The sequence below is a fragment of the Meleagris gallopavo genome, chromosome 5 (assembly GCF_905368555.1).
Source record: "Meleagris gallopavo chromosome 5, MGAL_WU_HG_1.1, whole genome shotgun sequence".
In the NCBI taxonomy this organism is placed as follows: domain Eukaryota; kingdom Metazoa; phylum Chordata; class Aves; order Galliformes; family Phasianidae; genus Meleagris; species Meleagris gallopavo.
In genome coordinates this window covers 57980736-58008061 of record NC_139408.1, presented here as the reverse complement: position 1 = coordinate 58008061, position 27326 = coordinate 57980736, and the positions used below count along the sequence as shown (strand labels likewise).

General features: G+C 48.0%; 2 protein-coding genes across 5 annotated transcripts; both read right to left on the bottom strand.

The window, feature by feature from the left end:
* Nucleotides 1-711: 711 nt before the first annotated feature.
* Nucleotides 712-13379, bottom strand: STYX (serine/threonine/tyrosine interacting protein). Of its 3 annotated transcripts, none has more exons than XM_085225962.1 (11): nt 13141-13378; nt 7549-7581; nt 6551-6604; nt 5842-5939; nt 5585-5645; nt 4460-4496; nt 3914-3953; nt 3772-3822; nt 3108-3180; nt 1994-2087; nt 712-1214 (listed from the first exon to the last, which is right to left on the bottom strand). In XM_085225962.1, the coding sequence occupies exons 1-11, from the start codon at nt 13195-13197 to the stop codon at nt 1141-1143; spliced, it is 672 nt and encodes a 223-aa protein (XP_085082088.1). In that variant the 5' UTR covers nt 13198-13378; the 3' UTR covers nt 712-1140. The 3 variants fall into 3 exon arrangements, with proteins under 3 accessions (XP_085082088.1, XP_010710465.1, XP_085082089.1); XM_010712163.4 differs by lacking the exon at nt 13141-13378 and adding an exon at nt 12537-13092; XM_085225963.1 differs by lacking the exons at nt 6551-6604; nt 7549-7581 and having other exon boundaries at nt 13141-13379.
* Nucleotides 13380-14750: 1371 nt separating this feature from the next.
* PSMC6 (proteasome 26S subunit, ATPase 6) lies at nt 14751-26352 on the bottom strand. 2 transcript variants are annotated; one of them, XM_085225957.1, is made up of 14 exons: nt 26186-26352; nt 25447-25526; nt 25041-25080; nt 24788-24840; nt 21592-21659; nt 21091-21205; nt 19580-19667; nt 19395-19456; nt 19176-19299; nt 18786-18847; nt 17662-17782; nt 17500-17580; nt 15531-15602; nt 14751-15235 (listed from the first exon to the last, which is right to left on the bottom strand). In XM_085225957.1, exons 1-14 carry the CDS (start codon nt 26310-26312, stop codon nt 15117-15119), a joined length of 1212 nt encoding a protein of 403 aa, XP_085082083.1. In that variant the 5' UTR covers nt 26313-26352; the 3' UTR covers nt 14751-15116. The 2 variants fall into 2 exon arrangements, with proteins under 2 accessions (XP_085082083.1, XP_085082084.1); XM_085225958.1 differs by having other exon boundaries at nt 26155-26329.
* Between the last annotated feature and the right edge of the window lie 974 nt (nt 26353-27326).

Genomic DNA, 27326 nt, shown 5'->3' with positions numbered 1-27326 from the left:
GTCACAGGTGTGGTCCACTTGCCTTAAGTACACTAAGGCAGAAGTCCTGCAGGGTAAACAAGCTCTCAGTCTTTCAGTGAAAGGCAGCTTCAGAAGAGATCCCCACAGCACTGAGAGGCCTCACTGTTCAGATTCATGCCCTTAAAGACACCTGCCCCACCAAGTCCCCCTCCAGCTGCCACTTCTGCCTTCAGCACAGGATGCTCATTCCAGGACTGACAGAACACAGGCCTCGTGCATCCAGCTCTACCAGTAGAGGGAAGAAAGCTGGGTGCTCAGACTCCCAAACGTCTTTTATATTCATTCCACTGTCTTCAGCCCACCTGTTCACTGCCAATTTCCCAAATAGACCCATTCATTCTAACAGCTTCCCGATTTGCTCAGTCAACACCACGCTCTGAAAGCATTCATGCCTGGGAAATCAGGAACTGCCACCTGTACTGATTTAGCACAGGACTGTTTTATTAACTAATCAGTAACCAGCACTCTGGTAAAGTAAACTAGCTTGCATAAAACAAGCAGAGAATTTTAGAACAATATTCTCTTAATATGGTCTCGGTGCCAGCCTCAAAATAATTCCATGAGCCTTTGTAACCAAATAAAGGGTTAATGCTGAATAGATCACTGCCATTGCTCAACTGTCAACAGCAGTGCACAGTGCAGCTTGTAAAACACGTATCTGAGTGTGACCATAACACAGCGAGAACAAAGTGAATTTTAGCAAACTTTTTCTTTACTAAAGTCTCTTGTTATAAATTACACAAATAACTTTATAAACAAATCCCCCCCCAGCTTGCATTTTGTTTAAAGTAATAACTTTATATCATACAAATAAAGAAATTTCAAGTATGAAAAGTGCATTATTGCAATAATACCTCTTTGCAAGTCCAAAAATCTTGGTTTAGAATAAAACTGTAAAGTGTAAAAAAGGAGTAAAACAATCAGTGCCATCTATTCATTCAAGAAGTCCAACATCTTAAAAATGATGCTTAGTGTGTTGCAGAGGCAGATTTACATCTGAAAGCAACATGTAATTGAAAAGAAGCTCAGTGTGTTCATCGTTTTGCATTAGTTCACTTTTTCCCCCCTAGCTTTCTTCACCTTTCTCAGCAGGAGTTCACAATGCAGACAGTGCTGCCCTCATCCATTCTGTGCTGCTGCCACTTGCATGGTTCCAAGTTCTTCGTCCTCTTCATGCATTCGCTTTAAACTTCCTACAAAGAGGCAGGAGGATAAGACAAAGGCATCAGCTACAACACCATGTGGCTGTGAGTAGGGCTACAGGACAGTTGGTAATGTCTTCTTGGAGTATGTGTTACCCTTTCATGACATTTGCCTTATGGGACAGCCAGCTGCTCACTGCACTCCTCTTCCCTCACCCATCTCCACATGGAGTTGTTTTTTGGAACCCACTATTTTTTTGGGTTCCCCAAAATTTCTCTCTCCCCCGTACTCCATTTTTCTTCTGTTTCGAGTGAGCACACACATCTCTTTCTCAAAAGTCTGAGGTTCTCAGCCTGGAAAAAAGAAGGCTGTGGGGTGACCTCAGTGCAGCCTTCAGTACCTAAAGGGAGCCTACAGACAGGAGGGGAATCAACTCTTGGGAAGGGCAGATAACAGCAGGACAAGGGGAAATGGTTTGAAGTTGAGGGAGGGCAGATTGCAGTTGGATGTGAGGGGGAAGTTGTTTGCTGTGAGAGTGGGGAGGTGCTGGAACAGCTGCCCAGAGAGGCTGTGGATGCCCCGTCCATCCCTGGAGGTGTTCAAGGCCAGGTTGGATGGGGCCCTGGGCAGCCTGGGCTGCTGTGAGATGTGGAGGTTGGTGGCCCTGCCTGTGGTTTGGGGGGTTGGAGCTTCGTGATCCTTGAGGTCCCTTCCAACCCGGGCCATTCTGTGATTCACTGCTGTTGGGGGCTTCCTTAGGGTGTGAAGCATTCCCACACCCCAGCAGGATCAGCAGGTGGCATCGCACACAACAGAAGAGGCTGCTGACCTGTAGTGCCAGGCGGAACAGAGAGGGATCTCTCCAGTTGCAGCGGTGACATCATCTGGATGGTCAGTTTTGCTAGATAGATGGCTTCGTATTCCTGAAAAAGTTTAATAATACACATAGCTATTAATTTAGTGTAATACCCTGTGAAGAGGTGGAGGACAAAGTCAGAGAGTTCACTGGGACATGCCAGGGGATATCTTACAGAAATGGCAGAGGGTTTTAAAGCAGGAGAGGTCTTTGTTGCTTTATTATGAATAACAAAAACCATCAAGAAAGCAGAGCAAAAGAAAATCTAAAGGATGACAAGAAATGAATTTAAGAAAGAGAGAAAGATTTCCACGATATTGAAAATTTGTGGTTTCAGACCTTTGAACTGCATCATCTATGAATGTGAGTATCAAGAAGGAGCATGGATGTATGCCACAACACCCACTTTGCACTTTCCTTGGCCACCAACTAAGCTGTTTCAAGAGCCTTTTAACCACTGTGCACAGAACTGTTTCATTTTTCTTCCATTCCTGGATTTCCTTTGTCTAAATTTAAATCTAATGAACTAAGATACCTGCTCATCTTCCTCCCCAGGTCTGCTATAAATTCCTGACACTCACTCAAAGCATAGTTTCACAGGTAAAGTTAAGCATAAGTAGAAGAGTTGGTTTTGTAGCAAGCTGACTCGACAAATGAGTTCTGAGATGTGATTAGAAAAACAGAATCCCAGAATGGCCTGGGTTGCAAAGGAGCACAGTGCTCATCCAGTTCCAACCCCCTGCTGTGTGCAGGTCGCCAACCAGCAGCTCAGGCTGCCCAGAGCCACATCCAGCCTGGCCTTGAATGCCTGCAGGGATGGGGCATCCACAGCCTCCTTGGGCAACCTGTTCCAGTGCCTCACCACCCTCTGGCTGAAAAACTTCCTCCTCATATCCAACCCAAACCTCCCCTGTCTCACTTTAAAACCATTCCCCTTGTCCTATCACCACCCACCCTCACAAACAGCCGTTCCCCCTCCTGTTTACCCGCTCCCTTCAAGCACTGAAGGCCACAATGAGGTCTCCCCTCAGCCTTCTCTTCCCAAACTAAACAGGTTCAGAAGTAAGAAATAAGAACAAAGCATCACCTGAAGTTGATGGACAAATCCAGCATTAGGATTAATACAGAACCTTCTTTCTTGAACGTAAGTAAACGCATCCCTAAACAAAAGAAGGAGGCAGAAAATACTTCAGTGGAAAACAGACTGTGCCAGATTTGTGGTGCTTCAGGAGTTTCGGTTACCAGTTCTGGGAAGTACACAGCCTTCTCAGAATTGCTTTGCTTTTAACTGCAGTTTTCTGGGCAGAACAGAAGGCAGTAGTTGTAGCACACTCTTTGCCCACCCCAACCTCCAGCCTTCTACTTGCTGGCCTGTTTTCAACATGCAGCTTAAAACGTGTCTTAAAGCAGCCTCTTGGGGTCCCTCTTACAGAGTGTGACAGCAAGGCACTGGTCTGTGTGGGCTGCCATTAGCAGAAGGTGGCTGCTTCTTCATGGAAGGGTGAAAGCAAACCTGGAAATGGAACCGTCTTCCCCATGTGAAAGACTTCACCCAGCCCCAGGGGTAACAACTGGTTTATATGGCAGTACAGGACTGTGCATTCCCTCCCAGATTATTATCCACTGCAATTCACATGACTTGAATTCAAATATTACACCTACAGATATATCAGGTTGCTTCTCTGTTCTTAAGTACCCTCTTACTTCTGCTTTATGGGACAGACCATTGACTATACAAACCCTGCTCTTACCTGTACTTCACCCCAAATGTTTCCATTATGTATGCAATAACTAAGGCAGCACTGAAATAAAAATAAAAATACATTTTTCAAAGTCACTAAAATATATTCCAGTGGAGTAAAATGATAATAAGCAGGATGGATATTTTCCTACCTTCTAGAAATCCCTGCGTTTCCATGGACTAGAACTTTTCCTGAGGAAGAAAAAAAAACAAAAACACACTTGTAAAAATGGAAGGAAGTTCTTTGAGACGTAGTTTTAACTTGTTATGAGCAACTACACATCAGCAAAGTACAGCCTAAGAATAACAAGAGTGTGTTATACTTCAGTCTGCTACTAACTGCACTCTGTGCATCACTACTCTGGGACACAGAAACGTGGATTCTCACTCCTCTGAGGATTTTGAGTAAGAGGATCTGGGACCACAATGCAGATTTAAGCTCTCCGTTAGGGAACACACACGTGTCTTAAATGATGGAAAGATGTGTGAAGAGGTTTTGTTTTCCAGTGGAAATCAAAAGAGAAAAAGAACAGTCGACTCTGAATTTGTGTAATCCAGTTCAAGTCAAACAAAATTACCCCCCCCCCAAATTTAAGAAAGTCTCATTATTAAGAGCATCTACCACACACATCTTAGAAGGCTTTAAAGCTTTAAAAGCAATGTACTGGTCAATAAAGGAAAAAGTCAATCTGATTTACCTCCACTTTGTAAACTTCCATCAATAAATTCTTTAGTCTAAAAAGAGGGGGAAAAAAAAAAAACATCAAAAGACTCAAACTTTTGGATTTCTTATAGATGTTCCTGCTGCTTGCAGAAATTTTTGTCTTGGTCTTTACACACAGCAACAACCATTTGATTTATTTACGAGGCTTAGACTTCACTTCAGCTGAACATTTTGATTTGTACTACAGCTTCTTATCACCCAAAAGAACAGTCAGTGAGATGCAGCAAGGCACATTAGGGCACTGTGATACAAAGTACCTTCCAGACATCTTTGGTTGACACTTGTGGGACAAGGAGAAACCACAAGCATCAACACCAGCATGGCCTGGACTGCACTGCTGATGTCTGTGTCTTCCTAAGGCTCCCCAGTGACATTTTCAATTACAAAAGCAGGTCTAAGCAATCTAATAAGGCATAGCATGATCCAGTGAGGTCTGTAGAATAGTACCAGGTTGAAACAGTTCACTGAATGAACAGCAAAAGCTGGGTTATTTATTGTGGGGAAGATTCCAAGTAGCAATAAAGCACAGAACCATAGAATGGTTTGATTGGAAGGGACCACAAGGATCATCTAGCTCCAACTCCCTGCTATAAGCAGGGACACCTCCCTGTAGAACAGGGTGCTCACAGCCCCATCCAACCTGGCCTTGAACACCTCCAGGGATGATGGGGCATCCGCAGCTCCCTGTCTTTCTTGTACTGGGGGCTCCAGACCTGGACACAGTACTGCAAATAGGGCTTCATGAGGGCAGAGTACAGAGGGAAATCACCTCCCTGTCCCTGCTGGCCACCCCTCTGCTGATGGAGCCCAGGATACCAGTTTCCTTTAGGACAAAGGTTTCCAAAATAACTATTATTCTCCCATGAACTGTCTTTTTCTGGGGCCATCGCAAGGTACAGCTCTTGTAATTCCACCTTCATTTCTCTACTTGTAGGAACAAGCTGATCACACTTGCTACAGGGGCAGTAAGAGGTCACCTAAGAGCCCTGTCACCTGCCTCAGGCTGGGTTTCCCACATCTGAAACCATGCATGCGTTGGTTCATAACGATCCTACTGGGCAGCCCCATTCCCAACCCACTCCCATTAACCAATACTTACCATAGGGAAAAATCGTATTATATTCTCAACTGGATTATCTGCAATATCCAGGACTAAATACCTGCAATGAGAACAGTCATTCAGCACACAGTAACACTGGAACCTGCAGGACACCAGGATAACCCACATGGCTCAAACCATGGGAAGCACACACACACACACACACACACACACATACACCTTAACAATACAGAATAAGGTGTTTAAAATCAGACAATCAACTGCTTTCAGGTCAGCACATCACCTTTGTTTCTCACCTAAATAGCTGCTGGAAGTTTGGTTTGATAAAATTGGCTTCGATGTTTTGCCGTATGCATATTACATGGGTTATTCCATGCTTCTGAAGTATAGGTAGCTGCAAAAAAAGGAAAACAGATTTTTTTTAGGCTGCTGAATCCATCCATTACACGGCCATTAAAAGAAAAGTCATACTTCAATACATAACGAGTGACACCAAGTCCTCAAGGGAAATCAGAGCAGCTTTTCTAACACTCAAAGCATCGTGCGAAACAAAATGGGGATGTATGTGTGTTTAAACAGACAAAACACCACCAACGTTAGAATTTGCAAGAAAAGCATTTCTAACGATGATAAAGGAGCAGGCAATAAAGGTGCTCAGGGAACTTGTTTGTGCCCCCCTTTTGTTTCCCCTGAAATTATTTCCACCTCCCCCCCACCCCAAAGTAACCCATTAGCTCTCAGGATCGTTAAATAAATGCAGCTTCTGCAAGTGTCTGCATGGCTGCAGCGTTCAGATCCTCTCTGGAGAGAGGGAGGAATCAATAGCAGTCCCCAGGGCTAAGAAACCAGCCCGTAAATGCACCACGTGCTGCCTGCACCCTGCAGGGAAGGTGCCACAGGGCTGTGTGAATGCTGCAACCAAATGTACCTACACAGACACACACACACTTGGACGTATCACCACGGCAAAGCTCCCTTGGGAGATACTGTTCTGAAAAATCATACCTTGCTTTTCATAGCTGAAGAGTATGGGCCTAAAAATAACCCAGGTAAAATTTCCTAGGGGGGGGGCAGAAAAACAGACATTTAATATCAAGGCGACAGGATTTGAAATAACACACTGCACTGCACTCAGACCACGGGCAGGGAAACAAATAATTCGGATGTTAGTGAGGGACATCACCCAGCCACACCTCCCATGGGACAAGGGGACAAAGTCAGTTTGGCAAAAATAAAAGCAACATGATCTACACGCAGAGGATCTTCTCGTGGAACAGGAATTCAGTCCTTTATTTGGAATAAATTCCTGTTTGATTACTACCAGCCCCAGAATTCAAGTTAAAAAGCAAAAGCTGCAATATGCAGTTCTAGCAACCTCCTCCTGCAACACTCATGGAGACAAGACTTTGATCCTTGAGGTCCCTTCCAACCCAAGCCATTCTATGGGAGGGCTGGAGCACCTCTCCTATGAGGAAAGGCTGAGGGAACTGGGCCTGTTTAGCTTGGAAAAGGGAAGGATCCAGGGAGACCTCGTTGTGGCCTTCAGTGCTTGAAGGGAGCGGGTAAACAGGAGGGGGAACGGCTGTTTGTGAGGGTGGGTGGTGATAGGACAAGGGGGAATGGTTTTAAACTGAGACAGGGGAGGTTTAGGTTGGATATGAGGAGGAAGTTTTTCAGCCAGAGGGTGGTGAGGCACTGGAACAGGTTGCCCAAGGAGGCTGTGGATGCCCCATCCCTGCAGGCATTCAAGGCCAGGCTGGATGTGGCTCTGGGCAGCCTGGGCTGCTGGTTGGCGACCTCCACACAGCAGGGGGTTGGAACTGGATGAGCATTGTGCTCCTTTGCAACCCAGGACATTCTAGGATTCTATGACAAACGACAGTGTTTGTACTTTGCCCCTGAAGATCAATCCCGACAGCAGCTTTTGTTTGTAGGGCACTTTCCTTTTCATACAGAGGGCACAGAGGGTTTTGACTTGAACAAAAAAGGAAAGTGTGCCATACCTGCATCTCTCTCCTCATGGGATAGGTCCAATCCTTCAAAGAAAGCAGAAATAGTTCTGTGAGCACAGGGAGGGAAAAACAAAGCCAAGCAGAGATGGGTTATATGAAGACAAGGCCGTTCTCTGTAGGTTGCACCAGCGACCTCCTGCAGGAGAGGCACAGTGCTTATGGCCTGTGTGCATACAGGAACACGTGAGTGTAAGGCACAGCACCCTCACTGCACAGTGATGTGCTGCAAAACTCGAGATCTGTTTTGTGGAGCAGCCAAAGCTAACAGGGAAAATCCTTCATGAAACTCTGCTCCTGTCTTCCCTTCCTTACAGCTCCCTCTGCCCTCACCCCACAGCCATCCCAGCACTACAGACCCTGGGACAGCAGGATGGTATTTCAGGAATGGAAGTTGACCTGAGGGTGTGTTAGCACAATCTTGCTACTTCACTGCACGTGGGGCAGCACAACGTGTTCCGCAAGCAAGGGAATCCTGGGTTTGTCCAAGTATACAAATAGTGCCATGAGAAATCGCTTCTGAAAAGCTGAAGTTACTCTGCAGGAGCACACAAGTGTGTTTACTACTCTATTTATATACTTGGAAAATTTACAGCCTTCATCTGGAGTGAAATGAAAACACGAATTCATCACCACTTTGGTGAAGGGGACTCACTGTGTCCAAAAGATTCCTCTCCACCACGTGGTGAGCAGGGAGCTGGGGCTGCCACCACAGCTGGTGCTGTGCAAAGCCAGGAGGCGAGAGCTCAGCAGTACCAGGTCCAAAGGAACACAAAACCCAAAGCACAACAGATGCCACGGATGTTCAGAACAAGAATGGAAGTCAATATTGGCCCCAGACGTTCGACTTGAGCACAGTCCAAAAAGGTGCAGCTTCCTGGGGATTACTCTGCAAAGCAAGCATCTAAAAGATGCTATCTCAGATTAAATGCTGTCTTTATCCGAGGGCAGAATTGCTCCTAGTTGGTGTCCATTTCCTGACAACACTGAAAGGCTTTCAAAATTAACATGATTAACGAGATTATGGCATGCAAAATGATACAAAATGCCCCCCAGCAGAGCTGAGCTCTCAATTCACAGCTCCTCCAATCCATCACAGCCACACTGCCTTTACAACGCCCTTATGTCACTACCCAGAATTTATTACCTGAAGTCAGGTGTTAAAGAGTAGAGCCCTATCAGCCACCTCTCTGCCATGTGGGAAAGCCTGAGCTGGCAGCAGATAGGGAGCTGATAACACACCCATCCTCTCACTCTCCCTGGCTCTCCCATTCCATTTCCTTCTAAGAGAGCTCTAAGTCAGCTTCAATGGGCAGTTTGCAGCACTTTGCTGCAGTTCTTTGAGGCTGACTTTCCTTCCTTTAAGCTTCCCAAGCTCTTCCACTGCAATGGAAGTCCCTGCAATGCACAGGGACACCACAGCTAGATCAGGTTGCCCAAGGCCTGATCCAGCCTTGCCTTGAAAGCCTCCAGGGATGGGGAATCCACCACATCACTGGACAACCTGCTCAGTACCTCACCACCCTCACTGCAAAAGACTTTTTCCTTATATCCAACCTAAATTTCTCCTCTTTGAGCTTGGAACCCTTTCCCCTTGTTCTGTCACCACATTCCCTGCTAAAGAGTCTGTCCCCTTCTTTCCTGTAGCTCCCCTTTAGATATCAGATCACCTTGGAGCCTTCTCTTCTCCATGCTGCACAGCCCCAGCTCTCAGCCTGTCCTGTAGGAGAGCTGCTCCATCCCTGGGACCATTTTTATGGCCCTCCCCTGGATGTGCTCCAACAGCTCCACGTCTCTCCTGTACTGAGAATCTTATGCTTTTGAAAACACAGAGACCGACCAAAGCAGCGAAGTTCTGCTTACACAAAGCACGTGGCCAAGCGGCAGGGCTGCTTCATTTTTTGGCTTCGTCGTACAGAAACTGAGACTCCTGTGAACAAATTCCATCAGTACCGAGCAGACAGAAGGATGACATTCGGGTCACGACATCGGGACAGCTGGACACATCCCTTCTCATGCCCTCTCTGCTCACAGGTGAGCTGGGCCCCAGCCTGTTGGCACGGCCCATGCTGGCAGAGCCATGGGTTGAAATACCCTGCTCTGTGGGCAGGCAGAATGCACAACACCACAAGGCCTTCCTACTTCTTTTCCAAAGCCTGCAGACGAGGGGGAGAGCTGTAGTTTTTGTTAAGGGGTTTTCTAGTGATTGTAAGAGGAAGAAAGCTCAGGGAATTTGTTCCACCTTTAGTCAGTCTGTGCCGCCGCACTGTTTGAAAGCAGTCAGATATCAGGTAATGCTTTGGGCTAAATATAGCAGAATGGAAACGAACGTTTCTTTAAAAAAGCATGTGCTAAAGAGAGCTCATTTTTATATGCATAATAAAAAAGGCAAATTGACTACTTAGCCACCTAGCTGATAATTCCATTACCAAAAGCATGGAGAGCCTTGATCACAAATACTAGTTTATGCTCAGCCTGCTTGCAGGCAAACACACTGATGTTTAAAGAAAAATAATCAACTGGCAATTACTGCTGTGCTCCCATCACATATGTCCCACCGCTACCATTCTTCATTTAAGACTTCATAGAATCACAGAACAGCTGGGTTGCAAAGGAGCACAGTGCTCATCCAGATCCAACCCCCTGCTGTGTGCAGGTCACCAACCAGCAGCCCAGGCTGCCCAGAGCCACATCCAGCCTGGCCTTGGATGCCTGCAGGGATGGGCAAATTATTTCAAAGGATAATAATAACTGACATTTAATCCCTTGAACCATTCCAGCCCTATGCCATCTCTCCAAGTGTGCTATGATGCGGTTGCATATACCAGCAGGCACTGCCACCAACCTGACCCTCTTCTAGAAACTCCTTACCTCCTCCAACTCTTTGAGAGGGCAGATAACAGCAGGACAGGGGGAAATGGTTTGAAGTTGAGGGAGGGCAGATTGCAGTTGGATGTGAGGGGGAGTTGTTTGCTGTGAGAGTGGTGAGGTGCTGGAACAGCTGCCCAGAGAGGCTGTGGATGCCCCGTCCATCCCTGGAGGTGTTCAAGGCCAGGTTGGATGGGGCCCTGGGCAGCCTGGGCTGCTGTGAGATGTGGAGGTTGGTGGCCCTGCCTGTGGTTTGGGGGGGGTTGGAGCTTCGTGATCCTTGAGGTCCCTTCCAACCCGGGCCATTCTGTGATACGGTTTTATGATTCTTAGCCGTTACAAGTTGATGATCCTCATGAGTTCCTTCCAACTAGGGACATTCTATGACTCTATACTACAGGAGAGGCACAGTGCTTATGCCCTGTGTGGATACGGGAACACATGAGTGTAAGGCACGGCACCCTCACTGCACAGTGATGTGCTGCAAAACTCGAGATCTATTTTATGGAGCGGCCTTTACACAGGGAGAGAAATGCCAGCATTCCTGAGATTTACGGAATTTTTAGGCCACACCTAACCAACCTAAGCACAGAAACCACTTCGAGACTGTGTACAATCAGTATTACCCATAGGGTTTGACACATTTGCTGTCACTGATTTATAAAACAACGTGCGTCATTCAGACACTCAGAGCACCTACTGGAAACCCTCAGCAAGAACAAGCTACGTTTTCAATATCCAGTAATTAAAACTGGAAGAACCCAACTGGTATAAGGACCTGTAGAAAGGAGTGCAGCTCTTAGCATGGGCTTACCAGTGAGTAAGGGAAGCTGGCTTCCCTGGGCTTCACCAGCTCACACTGCAGGGCTGGACAGGCAGCCAGGCTGCAGCTGGGACAGCAGGACTGGGGGAAGCTGACACAGCCTCACAGCAACACGTGGCAGACACCAGCACGTACCTGTCTGTGCCTGACCTGTAGCAAACATGCTTTCACTGCCTGAATGAGCCCTAAGTACACACGAGCTACAGGAAAAGAAAGCAGCACACGTCACGGAGCACTCAGAGCAAACTTCTGGTCTGTCAATTCCACTGATGTTATCAGGTTTGGGATGAGGAGGAGGCAGGCAGGGCTCCCTCCAGCAGGCACATTCCAGCAACGTGTCTCAACACAGCATTTCACAAACTCCTACAGGTACTGCTGGCTGAGGCCAGGAGTTCAAAAACCACAGAATCACAGAATGGGCTCGGTTGCAAAGGACCACAATGATCATCTGGTTCCAACCCCCTGCTATGTGCAGGGGCACCAACCAGCAGCCCAGGCTGCCCAGAGCCACATCCAGCCTGGCCTTGAATGCCTGCAGGAATCCATACTACATCTGGATTAGGGACATCACAAACCACCTGCAGGGCACAAAAATCAGTCTGTTTAGCTACAGCACCTCGCTGCTTAAGCCAACCCAACCACAGGCTGCCATCAGTCACCCAACAGACGGCCCTTGCCCACTCTCTCACTCATCCTTAGGCCAGCACTACGGCAAAGCTGTGCAGGCAATCCAATCAGCTCACCAATTTGGCTTTTTTGGTTTGTTTTTAAAAGATTTAAGCTGTCCCATTTGTGCCAGTGTCAGTCAGGACAAAGGGGCAGGCACTGGGACCACCTGAACATGAGCACAGATCTGTACTTGCCCTTGAGTAGCCTACAGCAGGACCAAAATCAGGCACTGCCTGAGTTCAACCTCTTTCCCATCAATATCTCAAAGTCCAATCTACCAAAACAGCACTAAACCACACACAACCATCCCCCTGCAAACAACACCCGCATGCCTCTCATTAAAGAGCCTCCCGGCAGCAAGATGCATGGCTCGATCCTCAGCTCTCCATCAGTTTGGAGGCAGAATAGCTTCAGTTTCCTCTGACTGCTTTTCCAAAGCATCTTCTCAAGGGCTGTGCTGAAGGCCCGGGGCTGAAAGCTCTCAGCCTTTGCTTCAAAAGCTCTTGCACAGCCAGCCTGGATATCCTCACACCGACCACAACTTTTCTGCTTCCCCCACACGCTCCAGCTGCGGTGCTGGGGTCAGACACAAAGATAAGCGCTGAAAAATGAAATAACTTACAGGTTTTAAACACTGCTCTTGAAATTCTCCGCTACGGTTCTGCAGAAATGGAAGCTCTACCATTGCACACGTTGTGTTGTCGAGAGAGATTACGGAAACGAGAAACAAAACCTGCTTAGCACCGCGTTACAACCCTGCTTCCAATTAGAAACGAATCCTAAGCTCAGCACACGCTTCCCACAGCACAACTGATCCCATTGATGCAGTAGCAGACGCTCCCCTTTGCGGGACGCGGAGCAGCGGCGGTGCGTGACGGCACGGCAATCAGACACGGTGCCGAGCCGTGCCGGCCAGCAGCTGTCCGGAGCCACAGCCCGTGCTCGGGCAGCCCGCCCGCTCACCAACTCGCTTCCAAGCGAGCAAGCGCCAACTGTCGGACGGGGGACGCGCAGGTGCTCGCCGGCTTCCAACCGCCCAACCCAGCCGGCCGGAGCTCGGGGGCTCCCCGGGCACACGCGGAGGCCGAGCCGGCCCGGATCGCGGCCCGGGGCGGGCAGAGGCCGGAACGCAGCGCGGTGCCGGGCGGCGGAGCCGCGGACCCGTCGGTCGGGCGCGGAGATCCCGCGGGTGGCGCCCCCCCCCGACCCCGGCCGGGCCGCTCTACCTCCGAGTCCTCCTTGGCCTGCGGCAGCGCGGGGAAGGCCGGCTTGGCGAGCTCCATGGCCGGGCGCTCTCCGGGCGGGGCGGGGCCTGGCGGGGCGGCTATTTGGGCAGCGTCCCGGCGGGCTCCGACTCGGGGGCGGCGGGGGGAAGCGGGGGAGGCGGCGGCGCTCCCAGCCGCTCGCTCCTGGCCGCCATGCTGCCGCCGTGCCGCCGCCTCCTCCTCCTTCTCCACCTCCTCCTCCTCCGCCCCCGGGCCCCGCCCCGCCATCCCGAGGGCGGTGTGAGGAGCGACGCGGCCGCGCGCTGCCGCCCCTTCCGAACGGCCCAACCGCCCGGCACCCGCAGCGGGACCGACACCGAGCCGCCGTGACGGGAGGCTCCGTCTGTGCGAACAGCGGCAGCGACCCGTGCGGAGCCGGAATCGATTCGAGCCCCGCGTGCCGAGGCAAGAAGGGTTTCCAAGTGAGAGCTGTGCCCGTCCCACACCTCCCACTGCCTCTGCTGTGCCTCATAGAATCACAGAATGGCCCGGGTTGGAAGGGACCTCAAGGATCACGGAGCTCCAACCCCCCCCAAACCACAGGCAGGGCCACCAACCTCCACATCTCACAGCAGCCCAGGCTGCCCAGGGCCCCATCCAACCTGGCCTTGAACACCTCCAGGGATGGACGGGGCATCCACAGCCTCTCTGGGCAGCTGTTCCAGCACCTCACCACTCTCACAGCAAACAACTTCCCCCTCACATCCAACTGAAATCTGCCCTCCCTCAACTTCAAACCATTTCCCCTTGTCCTGCTGCTCTCTACCCTTTCCAAGAGCTGACTCCCCTCCTGTCTGCAGGCTCCTTTTAGGTACTGAAGGCTGCAATGAGGTCACCCCACAGCCTTCTCTTCTCCAGGCTGAACAAGCCCAGCTCCCTCAGCCTGTCTTTGTAGGGGAGGTGCTGCAGCCCCCTGATCATCTTTGTGGCTCCTCTGGACCCTCTCCAACACCTCCCTGTCTTTCCTGGACTGGGGGCTCCAAACCTGGTCTCACAGTGATGGAGGACATAACACTACCAGAGGTGCTACTCAGCGCTGTTTTGCAGCAAACCGGGGGTTAACCTGACATGCTTGTCTGTCAGCCGAGTGTGCCTGAAGTAATCCAATTAGAATAATGGGAAGTAGCCAGGAGTACAGCCTGGTGCATTGCTGCTCACCTAACACTGCACCAAGGCTGCGCTGTGCACCCAGCTCCACACACAGCCCACGAGAGAGAATAAAGCACACTGACAGATGGGGTTAAGGAAAAGAACATCTTCACCAAGGTTTCCTTTCTGCCTGAATGATCACTCAAACAGCTGCAGAATTCCTAGGGAGCACAAAGTCAGCCTCACACAAGGCCAGACTGCAGCCCTGCCAGACACACACAGCAAGGACAGCACTGGAACAGGTTGCCCAAGGAGGCTGTGGATCCCCATCCCTGCAGGCATTCAAGGCCAGGCTGGATGTGGCTCTGGGCAGCCTGGGCTGCTGGTTGGTGACCTGCACACAGCAGGGGGTTGGAAGTGGATCAGCATTGTGCTCCTTTGCAACCCAGGCCATTCTATGATGCTATGAAAGCACACAGGGATAAGCTGATTTAAACAAGTTTTATTCCACTGTTTGATGAAAGGAAATTTACTGATATAAAAAAAAATAATCAAGAAATGAACTTTAAGTCTGCTAAACCATTGAGGCAGGTTTATACACTCACACGGCAGATGCTATGAGAACACATCTCCACACCTTTACTTAACCTGGGCTGTAACGAATTTTGTATTTCAGAATTGCACAGAAAACACTTCCGTAGCCCCACACTTGCAACCAGTGTTACCAAATTACTAGCTACATGTTATACAAACACCTTATGAGAATAACCAAGAGGTACATTATTTCTCTCCTTTTATACATTAACCCAGCACGCCCTGTGCAATCAACCACAAATGGCACGGTTCATTTAAACAGGTTTGTAGTCAAGCTTGGACTCCAGCTTCTTGGAATCAGCCACTTTTCTAACAGCCTTCATGAAGTCTTCCTGAACTACAAAGTCATGGTCAGCACGGATGGCAAACATACCTGTAAGAAATAATTGGGTGGTAAGTTGGTGTGCCTTGAGAACAGGGTGTTCAAATGAAAGCAGAAGGGATCTGTCTTACGCCCCCTGCACAAACCTTCACACATATCTTTTATGCAATTAATAAAATAAACCGTCTGGGAAGAGGACGAAACCATCCTTAAGAAAGGGATACACAAAGCCAGTGTAAGCAGAACACTCTCAACTTCCTGGTTTTAATCCACTCACAGCAGTGTGTGGGAAACAGTTGGAGTGATTAGCATCAATCAAAGGAGCCCAGCAAAATTAAGAGAGTACCTGCTTCAGTACAGACGTTTCTCAAGTCCGCTCCATTAAAGCCATCAGAAAGCTTCACAATTGCTTCATAATCTATTCACAAAACACAGATGTCAATCAGAAGTAAATTCACATTTCTCCATTAGTTGCGACTGAAATACGCGTCCAGCTAATAATGGAACACAGCTTGGAGATGAGAAGGCTGAGAGGAGACCTCATTGTGGCCTTCCAGTGCTTGAAGGGAGCGGATAAACAGGAGGGGGAACGGCTGTTTGTGAGGGTGGGTGGTGATAGGACAAGGGGAATGGTTTTAAAGTGAAACAGGGGAGGTTTAGGTTGGATGTGAGGAGGAAGTTTTTCAGCCAGAGGGTGGTGAGGCACTGGAACAGGTTGCCCAAGGAGGCTGTGGATGCCCCATCCCTGCAGGCATTCAAGGCCAGGCTGGATGTGGCTCTGGGCAGCCTGGGCTGCTGGTTGGCGACCTGCACACAGCAGGGGGTTGGGACTGGGTGAGCACTGTGCTCCTTTGCAACCCAGGACATTCTAGGATTCCGTGATTTCAGCCCACTAGGCTGATAAGTTACATCAACTGAAATAATCAGCTGTATTAACCCATCCATTAACAAATAAATGTATCTGAGCTGAAAGTTCATATTAAAGTAGTTAAATCCCAGAGTTACTGATTTGGACATTATTAGCATCAACATGAAATGCAAGAAAATCCACATCAAGTAAGTGTTCAAATCATCATCTGAACAATAAAAAACGCAAAAAACTGAAATCCAAGTAATCATCTCAGTCCCTTTCCTTTTATTAAAGTGCATCTACAGAAGATATTAAGGCGCCCTGGGATACGAAGCCTGATACTTTCTGCATACATTTACCAAGAGCAACAGCTATGGTTATGGTTTCTATAACAGGTTTTCAAAACGCTGCCTGTTGAGCTTCAGTGCTGCACATTAAAAGTCATTTCTTAATCAGGTCTTTATCATAGGGTTTTAATGCCATGCACACCCCATTTTGCTGATGAGATCATACTGGACTTCGTTCCAGGAAGTCACAGCTGAGCACCACTGCCTTCCCACACAACGTTCAGAAGTTTAGCTAGTAACTCATTTACACCTCCCTGTGCTAAATGGTATCAAGGATGACTCCACCCTGCTTTAGTTTTAGACCCCAAACATACAGTGAAACAGGCCAAAGTACATTACTCCAGGCTCAGGATTTGCCTTGGAGCATCTTTTGTATCTTAGCCTACAGCCTGATGCACATTTATGCCAACAGCACCGCTAAAAAGGCAGCCCTCATCACTCTCACCCTCCCCCAGCTCATCCCCGCTCCTGAGCCACCCTCTATTGAGCTGCAGCTGTTTATGCAGCCAGATGGTGAACGAGATCAGTTCCACTATCCAGATCATGCAGCCTGGCTGATGAATAGCTCGTGTCAGCAACAAGGCGGGGGCGGAGAGGGGGTGGCACGGGGCTGGGAATAAGCAGGCAAGGTCTGCAGAGCCCCGCTGAAATAAAAGGCAGCCAACATTGTTTTCAAGTCAGATCACAGTTACAGCTTTCTTGAGGAAGGCTCTGAAACTCAGCTGTGAGAATACAGGCTGGTCAGCTTAGAGAAATCCAGCCATTGGATGAACCTCCCCAGATTTATGACAGTTCTCCCCTGTGCTGTAAAGAATCCTCTACACCAGTAACCAAAGACAAGCTCAATATCAGGTAATAATGTTTTCATTATGCCACCTCTAAACTCCAAAGTTAAGTTTCTCTGACTTTTAAAGCTGCTTATTTTCAGACCACTGTGGCAGGCTGGGATTTTTTATTATTTTTATTTTTTTTGGCTAAGAGAAATGCTGCTTGTTTGCATAACAGGAAACTACCTGATGAGAATCACATCAGCTTACTGATTTACAGCCACGCTCTTCCCATTTTTACAAGCTGAGGTGGAATATCCAGGCAGGATATCAGTAATTATAAATACTTACCTATTTCCCCATGTTTAGTGATAGGACCTGCATGAATCTTCAAAATATCTAATCTGGCTTGTTCATTTGGCAGATCGATATCTGGAAAGAATTACAGCTTTAATAAAAGCAGCAGGGCATCACTCACACACAGCCAACATCCTTCCAGCCACTGTAACTCACGGATCTTCCTATCCAGCCTTCCAGGCCGCAGAAGTGCAGGATCCAGAGTGTCTGGTCTGTTAGTAGCCATGATCATTTTAACTCTGTGCAGAGTATCAAATCCATCCATCTGATTCAACAGCTAGAAGAAAACAGAAGTTTGTATTTAAATAAGCCAAAACCCCCTAGCTCGATCTATTGCAACTTACTTCCTGCATACATACTTGCACTGAGTTGTTAAAAGTGGTACAGACAAACCAGAAGACTCCACAAGCCTTCTAAGAGAAGGCCACAGCTCCCCATATATTCTATAAGTAATAAAGGAGAGCTTAAGAGAGACACTGCAAATGCTTTGTCCAGAGAAAAAGATATGGAACAAAGGAGAGCTCCAATGTGAAAGACTTGGCTAAAGCAATATGGCCATGAAAGCAGTGCAAGTACCAAAGAACCCAACGGTTGGCTGACACATTTCAAGTGCAATGCACTAAATCCAGGACATTCAAATTAGATCTGGAGAACAGCCTGTAGAATACTAATAAACATATGAAGGCATTTCATTGTGAAGATTCGAAGTACTTGTTCTTCGATCACAATGATTTAATTCTTTATGTAAGGCAGATACATTCTTTTGCACTGGACAAACTGTTGGCAAACATGGGCCAATGAAGTCTCTTGCTAGCCTCTGAACTCTTTAATTGTCACTAGTTTTAGGAATTCTCTTCACACAGCCAGGTTTACCAGAGCACTGAGTACAGAAACAAAGAAATAACACTACTCCTAGTTTTGAGAATTGAACTGTAGAAGTGCTAAGATTCTATCAAGCATCTTTGGGATTAAAAGATACAAGCCCTCCTTTTCCTCTGAAGGAAGAAAAGGCCTCCCAAACAATCAAGAAAGATGAAGTATGCAAAGCCAAGTCACAGTAAGGAGAGAAAACATCCTTAAACTATTCCAGCAATTGAAATGGAGTCACAGCTGAGTTATCAGGATGTGCAGCTGCCTTTTATAAAAGCAGTGCCTAGATCAATTCAGCTTAAGACATTAACTCTGAAAACATTCTACCAAGCCAGATCACAGTGCAGCAATTCACAGCTGTCTTCTTTAACACTGACTATAGGAGATGTAACCAAAGTGTGGGCACTCACCTCCATCAGAGTCCTCTGAATTTCTCTGTCAGCTGAGGTGCCTTCAGAGAAACGGCGGCCACCTGCAGCACACCAAACTCAAATCGTTACTTTTGCCTCCACATAATGCTATGCAAGAAGACAATTACATACCCCTCTAATGAGAGATTGGGGAAGAACTGCTTAAATGCCTCATGCTTCTTGGTATAGTCAGAAAAAATCTAAGCCACATGCAAATAGTTATGGTTCTAAGCTAGCTGTAATAGCTCCAGGTGGAAGGACCTCTTTGTCCTGTTACATTTCTTCTCAAAAGACAGCATGCACACATTTGCTCACAAGAGAGACAGCAGCTTGTTAACTGAGTTTAACGTTAGAAAAACCTCCAGCCGCCCTCCAGGCCACGAGCCTTACCAATAGCATCGATCTCATCCATAAAAATGATACATGGCTGATGATCTCTGGCATAATTAAACATCTCTCTGATCAGTCGAGCACTTTCACCAATGTACTTGTCCACTATGGAACTTGACACCACCTTGTGGAAGACGTAAGACACGAGTGAAAAGACAGTACAGCAAAAAGATAAAGCACACCTACATGCATGTGTGTGAAGAAGTAAGGTTACACTACCTTTAGGAAGTTGCAGTCAAGCTGGCTAGCAACAGCTCTGGCCAAAAGTGTTTTCCCTGTACCTGGGCAGACAAGAGAATGATGGTGTTTAACTAGTAACTCAAGTCTGAGCATCACCTGTAAGCCTTGCCCCACCACAGTGAGCAGGAATGAGAGGCAAGATCTGGCAGTTGTCAACTACTCACCTGGGGGGCCATAGAGCAGGCAGCCTTTTGGAGGAATAATTCCCACACGCTGAAACAGTTCTGGGTTTGTAAGTGGCAATTCTATTACCTGTGAAGACACAAATAAGTGAATCACAGAATGGCCTGGGTTGGAAGGGACCTCAAGGATCACGAAGCTCCAATCCCCCCCAAACCACAGGCAGGGCCACCAACCTCCACATCTCACAGCAGCCCAGGCTGCCCAGGGCCCCATCCAACCTGGCCTTGAACACCTCCAGGGATGGACGGGGCATCCACAGCCTCTCTGGGCAGCTCTTCCAGCACCTCACCACTCTCACAGCAAACAACTTCCCCCTCACATCCAACTGAAATCTGCCCTCCCTCAGCTTCAAACCATTTCCCCTTGTCCTGCTGTTATCTCCCCTTTCCAAGAGCTGACTCCCCTCCTGTCTGTAGGCTCCCTTTAGGTACTGAAGGCTGCAATGAGGTCACCCTGCAGCCTTCTTTTCTCCAGGCTGAACAAGCCCAGCTCCCTCAGCCTGTCTTTGTAGGGGAGGTGCTGCAGCCTCTGATCATCTTTGTGGCTCCTCTGGACCCCCTCCAACAGCTCCCTGTCTTTCTTGTATTGGGGGCTCCAAACCTGGACAAAATGGTGTTCAGGTCTGGGGTGACTGTTTCACTTTTAAAACAGACAAGAGGTCTCAGGATGATAATGGAACACTTGGCAGCCTGTTTTCCAGATACCTGTAGTTTTAGCTCTCTACATAGCATATTTTGGATGAGAAATCATTTAATAAGATGTGCAATTGACCTAGTTGATCAATCTGCAATCCTGCCCTCATTGCTCAGTCTTCAGTTCTGCCATTGCTCATTTCTCTTAATGCTTGTTGTTGAAACCACGCATTACCACTGCCATAATAGCCAGAGCCATTCCAGCAGTTCACATGTAAAATTAATCTGTTGGCTGCCAATCCTAACCATGCCCTCAGTACTCCCTTAGCCACAACTGTTTTGCATCCTTCAAACTGCCTTTAAAAGACTTTCTTAATTTCAACCCAAGCTTGCATAACAGCAGAGATGAGTTATAACCATCTGAGAACTGGTCAGTGGTGCTCAGAATAACCCTTCCACACTGCTGTAAGGTGTGTACAGCACACAATCTCTGTTAAAGTCAGCTGGCTCACAACAGCATGAGTCTTTCAGCTCCCACATTCCTGGGCAGCCCTGCACAGCCTGCCATGCTGATGCCCAAACTAACAGGATTACTTCAGTCTGAATGCACCAGCATCCTGGAATCACACTGCTGTTCACCACAGTTACAAAGCTGAAAAACATTTGAACACTCAGAAGTTCTCTTCTAACATAGGGAAGATGCTGTGCACGTTAATGAAATGTGTAAAGCACTCAGCTGATAGGGTCTTCTAGCAGCCTGTCTCCCAGTTTAGGACAAGCATAAATAAAACATTTATGCACTGGAAAACTTGGCTCAGAACACAGCCCACTATTTGGTAGCATTGTTCACATCACAATACCTCTCTCAGCTCTCTGATTTGCTCTGACAACCCTCCAATCTCAGAATATGAAACGTCCCCTGGATCTTCATGAGACATATTATAAACCAGGGGATCCACTTCTCTTGGCAAATATCTGGAATAAAACAAACAGGAGTAAGCATGCTTTATCGTGCAAGTGTTTACACGGTTACTGAAATAAATCCTAGAGCAAAACAAGGCAAATATTTGTTGGGGAAAAAAAAAAAACAAAAACAGAACAAATCCCAAACCTACTTTAAAGCAAATGGAAAGTGCTGAAAAGGCTGAGTTGTAACTGAGTATTTTTTTTCCCCTAGAAGACCAGGCAGCTCCTTTTTCAACAGATTCACAAGACTTCCCTCAAAGCACTTGTCTTACACACTGCTTTACTGAAAACTTTTATCAAATATTACATAACTGATTACTCAGACTTCTGCATAATCTGTTCATATAGGTATTTTCCCCCCTTTAGGTGAGGAGTATAACAGAGCAGAAGCTTACCTCATAATAGTCAGAGTGGTCATATCCAGAGCAACTCTCGTCCCTGGTTTCAGCTTACTTTTGTCAAGCTAGTAACAAAAAAGATACTTCTGTTAGAACCACACACCAAAACAGTGTTTGGTTTTAGCCATGATGTTTACTGTGCTCAATAAGACAAGAAGAAACAAGGCCGCTGTGCCAAGCAGCTGCTCAGTAAACACTGCTTGTAGCTCAGCACCATTTTTGGGAATGGTGAAGCTGTGAAAAAGCAGGTCAGCTATTTCACAGGCACCCAGAAGTGAGCCAGGAGCTGCTCCAGACCAACAACCCTGCAAGCTGCCACAAATGGATGCCAGTACAGGAAGAATTTTCTGATGTTGAAAGAGGTCTTGAGCAGCAGGGCACTAACTTACTTCTGCTACTTTTGAAAATAAATCCTATTCTCTAGACCATAATTCATATTCATACGTACATCTAATTTGTTTCAAACTGCTGTCAATCTGAAAGGATTAGTAAGAGGTCTAATCCTCCCCTCTGCTCAACACAGGACAGAACCAGCTGCTTCAAAACAAGCAAGCAGCCCTTCAAGCACACAAGGAACAGCCTGTTCACTTGAGACTGAACTTGCCACCGACCTACTCAATGGCTTCCTCATTTCTGAACTGCCAGGAAGGGTGCATAGATATTCCCGACCTCTTTTCTCCAAGCCTTTGTTCATCTTTACACACACAGTTATACTTCTTCTTCAAAGTCAGCCGCTCCAGTTGTTGTTTCCCTGCTATCATTCACCTCAGATGCCCTACCTGCCTGCCTCTCAAGTTTTTTTGCCTGCCTGTCCCACTTGTAAGAGTTTTAAATAAAGCCTGATATCAGCAGTCCCATCCCAGCACTCTGCAGTATCCCCTGCTAATTTCTGCTGGGCTTAAAACTGCTCCTGTGCATTTCTCACCTTGTTTTTGGGTAATCTCATCCAGGACAGCAGTCTTATTTCCCCCATGCCACAGGCATGAACAGGAATGACAGAAATCACCTCGTGGCTGTTTTAATTCCTTTGTTTTTAAAGAGGCACTCAATCTACCTTTGAGGAATATAAAACCTTTTCATTCTGAGCTTTACCGACAAGGCATCTGAACAATGGGGGTTGCTACAGCTGTTTGCAAGCTTCCCAGCTCCCCTGCCGGGAGATTCAGAAGGTCTGGTGCCCACGTGGATTACTCAGTCTCAGTAGCTTTAGGATCAAGCTGTCACTCCTCCCTGATTGGAGACATTGATAAGACCTCTGTTCAGCTGCCTAACCATAAGAAATAAGTAGGAGCTTGAAATCATATCAGATTTCACACGGCCCAATAGATTTAAACTACTCTCTAGCAAGAAGATGAAAAGAAACCACTTGACCTTGAATTCCTTCTAAAGCACACTTCAGATAGGGAAGTAACACTGCTTTAATTTACAGCCTATGGCTCTCCTTCCTCAGCAGCACAGCACAGCCACAAGGGCCTGGATCAAAAGCTATTCTTTCAGGCTGAAAAATTCCTTGAGAAGTTTTCAAAAAGCCAAAACATCGAGGCACGTATCACTGTTGTTTTTGGTGTTTTGTTGTTTTCTCCTATCAAATCAAGGATCTTTTAAGATCAAAGAGTGCTTTTTGCGCAAGAATAAACTCCAAAGTTCATGCTGCAAGGTCAGACTCATCCAACCACAACCTATTCCTGAGCATTTCTCTCTGCTGCAACACAGAACCTCAAGACTAACAGATCAAACCTTCCACATGCTTCAGTGGAATTAAGTAGGCTTGTCTCAGAAGAATATTTTGTTCATTCCAAGGTTAGGCTGCCCAGTCTGTCACTTCTTGGTTACCTCAACTCCTCCTACAGTGCACTACAGATGAATCATCTGAATAGAGTTGGTTAAATCGTGCATCCAGGTTCTATTACAGGGCTTGAGGTCACGAGAAGGAACAAAACATTTTTCTGAGACGTAAGTATCCTGAATTCTGAGAGAATCAGAGCACTGCAAAACATCTGCAAACATCTTCTTTCAGAACGAGTTGTAGGATCAGTTTTCCTTCCAAAAGGTATTTCCATTATACAAGGGAAAGTGCCACAACCACGAGGTCTTAAAGTGCAGCTGCAGATCCTTTTCCTACAGCACACAAACCAGCTCAAAATGAAAAGAGGTTACAGCTGTTAAGAAGAACTTGCACTCGTTTATGCATTAAAACAATTAAGTGAAATGCTGCTGCCTTCTCTAGATAGGTGATCCTTTCTCAGTGTCATAATTCTATCCAGAAGGTACTTTACAGTCTCACATTTCAAAGGTGTGCTTCTTTGCTCCTATGCATGAAACTCAGGGATGAGCCTGACAAAATGGGACTGAAGATTCACTCTCACTCCCCAGAATGACTCTGTGTTGCCAAACACTTTCACTAAGTTCTGCAGTTCCTCAGCAACACCAGGCTTTTGCAAAGAATTCCTGATTTGCAGCGTCTTTCTTACTGTAAATGGGTCACATTCACCAACCAGCAGCTCTGCAACACATTACTTACACTTCTGTACACCTCTGTATAAAAACAGACAGTAAAAAGCACCTCTAAGCTGGTTCTGGTTGTATCAGAGGATGGGTTGTTTTGTAAACGAGGTTCCACACTAGTATGTCAGCTTTTATGGTGTATCTAAGAAGTGCTGTTGAAGCACCAAGATGCTTTAAGTTGTTAAAGATAAAACTCTCTCAAAGTGTTCAGGGGGTGTAAAGTGAACAGGGGTGTTGCCTACCATAATTATTCACTGAAACGGAGTGCAAAAAGTATTAGAAAAAGATATAAATATCTAGTTCTAGAGCACTAGATCTACAGCTCAGCACAGAACCATTATTGCTATATGCCGTGTTCACAGCATGGCAAGGGAGATTCTTCACAGCTTGAAGGTGTGATGATTTATTCTCAGAGTTTAAGATCCAGCAGAAATACTGAGCTTCAAATAAGTGAAAAGGATAAATACATGCAAAGCTCCAGGAGCATTTAGAATCACCTTATCTTTACTAAGAAGATATGCTACTGCCTGATAGGAAGGCAGAGAGCAAGCAGGCACCTGTATAAAACAGCCACATACAGCTTAAAGAAGAAAATGCTTAATGCCATTCAGAACTCAGCCAATGAAAAGCCACGTTAATATTCAAGACCAAAGCAACCTCTTTCTGAATATTCACACAAATCAGCTACCTGACGGCGACAGCCAACCACGTATCTTGGTCCATTTGTAGCCTTCACGATGACTAGAGAAAAAAGATCACAGAAAAAATAAGTTAGCCTGATTCACAGCTCCAAATTACACCTCTGAACTATTGAGGATATCCTATTTTCCTGCCAATACTCATGTCACTAATGCTCTGACTCTTTACAATTGCCCATCTTTAGATGATCTTCAACTGCAAAAGCTTCTTTACAGAACTTCAGAACAGGTTGATGTACTTACATTTCTCTTCTGTTAGCTGTTTAAGCACCTCACCAACAATCTGCAAAGGAATAAATGCAGTATTAGCTTACAGATTAACTAACCCTTGCCAAACAATATTTAACGTATGCTTCAGCACACAGAAGATGGCTTTGAAATTCCTTCTCCTGCTTCAAGTTTCACACTAGTGCTTTAATTTCTTCTAACAATTTCTATTAGCAGGGACAAACAAAGAAAACCTTTTTAACAGATACGCATGGTATGACAGTTCCTGGTGGTGAGGTCCTCCTTTCTGTCTGCTGCACCATCCCCACTTTTTCTTTGTAATAAAATGAACTTAACAACTGCTAGGCAAGTTGTTCCAGCTACTTCTAGGCAAGCTCACCACCCACAGCCATAAGCTGTTACGACTTTGCCTCTTACATACCTGCCCAACGCTCTGCAAGGCCTTAAGATCATTTTCTGACTTCTCATATTGCTTGGTGAGCTCCTTCAGCTGCTCCCTTACTGGACAAAGAAAGAGGAACACAGGTTTTGGTAACTTCCAGCCCTGCAGGAAACAGGCAGCAGCAGAAAAGCAGCAGGTGGAAGCTGTGCACACTCGGCACACCCTGCTGCTCGGCAACTCCAGGGTGTCAACGCAGTCATTTGTGACCAGAGCCACAGGAAGAGGCTGTGTTGGAAGGACCCTTAAATCTCACCCTGTTGTGCGGCAGGGACGGACAACCTCCCCCAGCTCAGCTGCCCACAGCCCTGTAACGGACGGGGCGCCCACAGCTCGGGGCAGCGCCTCACCACCCTCCGACTAAATAACTCCCACCCGACACCCGACCCAAACTCCTCCTCTTTTACTTTAAAGCCCTTTCCCCTTCCCTATCGCCATCAGACCGCCATCTCCCCGTTTACGACCCCCCTCCTGGCACCGACGGCCGCACCGAGGTCTGCCCGGAGCCTTCTCTCCCCCACGCTTTCCCCCCTCAGCCTCCCGCACGGCACAGGCCCAGCTCGCGGCCCCGAGGCCCAGCCCCGCCCGCTCCCCTCAGTCGGCCGCCGTCCGCGGGGCCGGGCCCATGACGAGGCGCGGGCAGCCTCACGGCGCGGCGGCGCCGGGACTCCGCTCAGAGCCCTCACACACCCGACGGCCTTCCCGCCGGGCCGCCACTCACGCTCCTTGAGGCGCCCGTCGATCTCCTTGTGCTCCAGCAGCTTCTTGCGATAGTCCTGCAGCGCCTTGTCTCTCGGGTCCGCCATGATGAGCAGCCGCCGCTCATAGGGAATGCCGGGAAGGGCCATGGCCGCCGGGGGGCCGCCCCGCGCCGCAGCCCCGCCCCGCCCCGCACGCGGCCCCGACCGCCCCTCCGGCACACGCGCCGTGCGGCAGCGCCCCCTGCCGGCAAGGAGGGGCATCGGGCGCCGGGCGTCGGGCGTGAGCCGCGCCTCGCTCCACGCGCGCGGAGGGGCAGCGCTGCGCATGCGCGTTCTGTCAGGCGGGAGCAGTCAGCGCTTCGAGTGGGACGCGCGCCCTCCGCTTTGAGGGGACGTTGTCGTTGATCGCTCCGAAAGTAACGCCTCCTGCTTATTACAGAATCACAGAATGGACCTCAAGGATCACGAAGCTCCAACCCCCCCCAAACCACAGGCAGGGCCACCAACCTCCACATCTCACAGCAGCCCAGGGCCCCATCCAACCTGGCCTTGAACACCTCCAGGGATGGACGGGGCATCCACAGCCCCTCTGGGCAGCTGTTCCAGCACCTCACCACTCTCACAGCAAACAACTTCCCCCTCACATCCAACTGAAATCTGCCCTCCCTCAACTTCAAACCATTTCCCCTTGTCCTGCTGCTCTCTACCCTTTCCAAGAGCTGACTCCCCTCCTGTCTGTAGGCTCCCTTTAGGTACTGAAGGCTGCACTGAGGTCACCCCACAGCCTTCTCTTCTCCAGGCTGAACAAGCCCAGCTCCCTCAGCCTGTCTTTGTAGGGGAGGTGCTGCAGCCCCCTGATCATCTTTGTGGCTCCTCTGGACCCTCTCCAACACCTCCCTGTCTTTCCTGTACTGGGGGCTCCAGACCTGCACACAGCACTGCAGATGGGGCCTCACAAAGCAGAGCAGAGGGGGACAATCACCTCCCTGTCCCTGCTGGCCACCCCTCTGCTGATGGAGCCCAGGATCCCATTTGCTTTCCAAGCTGCAGGAGCACACTGCTGGCTCATGTTAAGCTTTTCATCCATCAAGACCCCCAGGTCCTCCTCTGCAGGGCTGCTCTCAAGGACCACTCCTTCCAGTCTATATGAATGCCTGGGAT

Excerpts from the sequence above, each read along its gene's own strand:
- STYX (XM_010712163.4), bottom strand. The coding sequence starts at position 12,599 with ATGGTAGAGCTTCCATTTCTGCAGAACCGTAGCGGAGAATTTCAAGAG. Across the intron at positions 6,605-7,548 it reads CCATGAGGAGAGAGATGCAG|GAAATTTTACCTGGGTTATT; the intron begins GTATGGCACACT and ends CCCCCCCCCTAG. Across the intron at positions 3,954-4,459 it reads TGGAAGTTTACAAAGTGGAG|GAAAAGTTCTAGTCCATGGA; the intron begins GTAAATCAGATT and ends TTTCTTCCTCAG.
- PSMC6 (XM_085225958.1), bottom strand. The coding sequence starts at position 26,290 with ATGAGCGGCGGCTGCTCATCATGGCGGACCCGAGAGACAAGGCGCTGC. Across the intron at positions 24,841-25,040 it reads ACAGCTAACAGAAGAGAAAT|TCATCGTGAAGGCTACAAAT; the intron begins GTAAGTACATCA and ends TTTTTTCTCTAG. Across the intron at positions 21,206-21,591 it reads ACCACTCTGACTATTATGAG|ATATTTGCCAAGAGAAGTGG; the intron begins GTAAGCTTCTGC and ends GTTTTATTCCAG.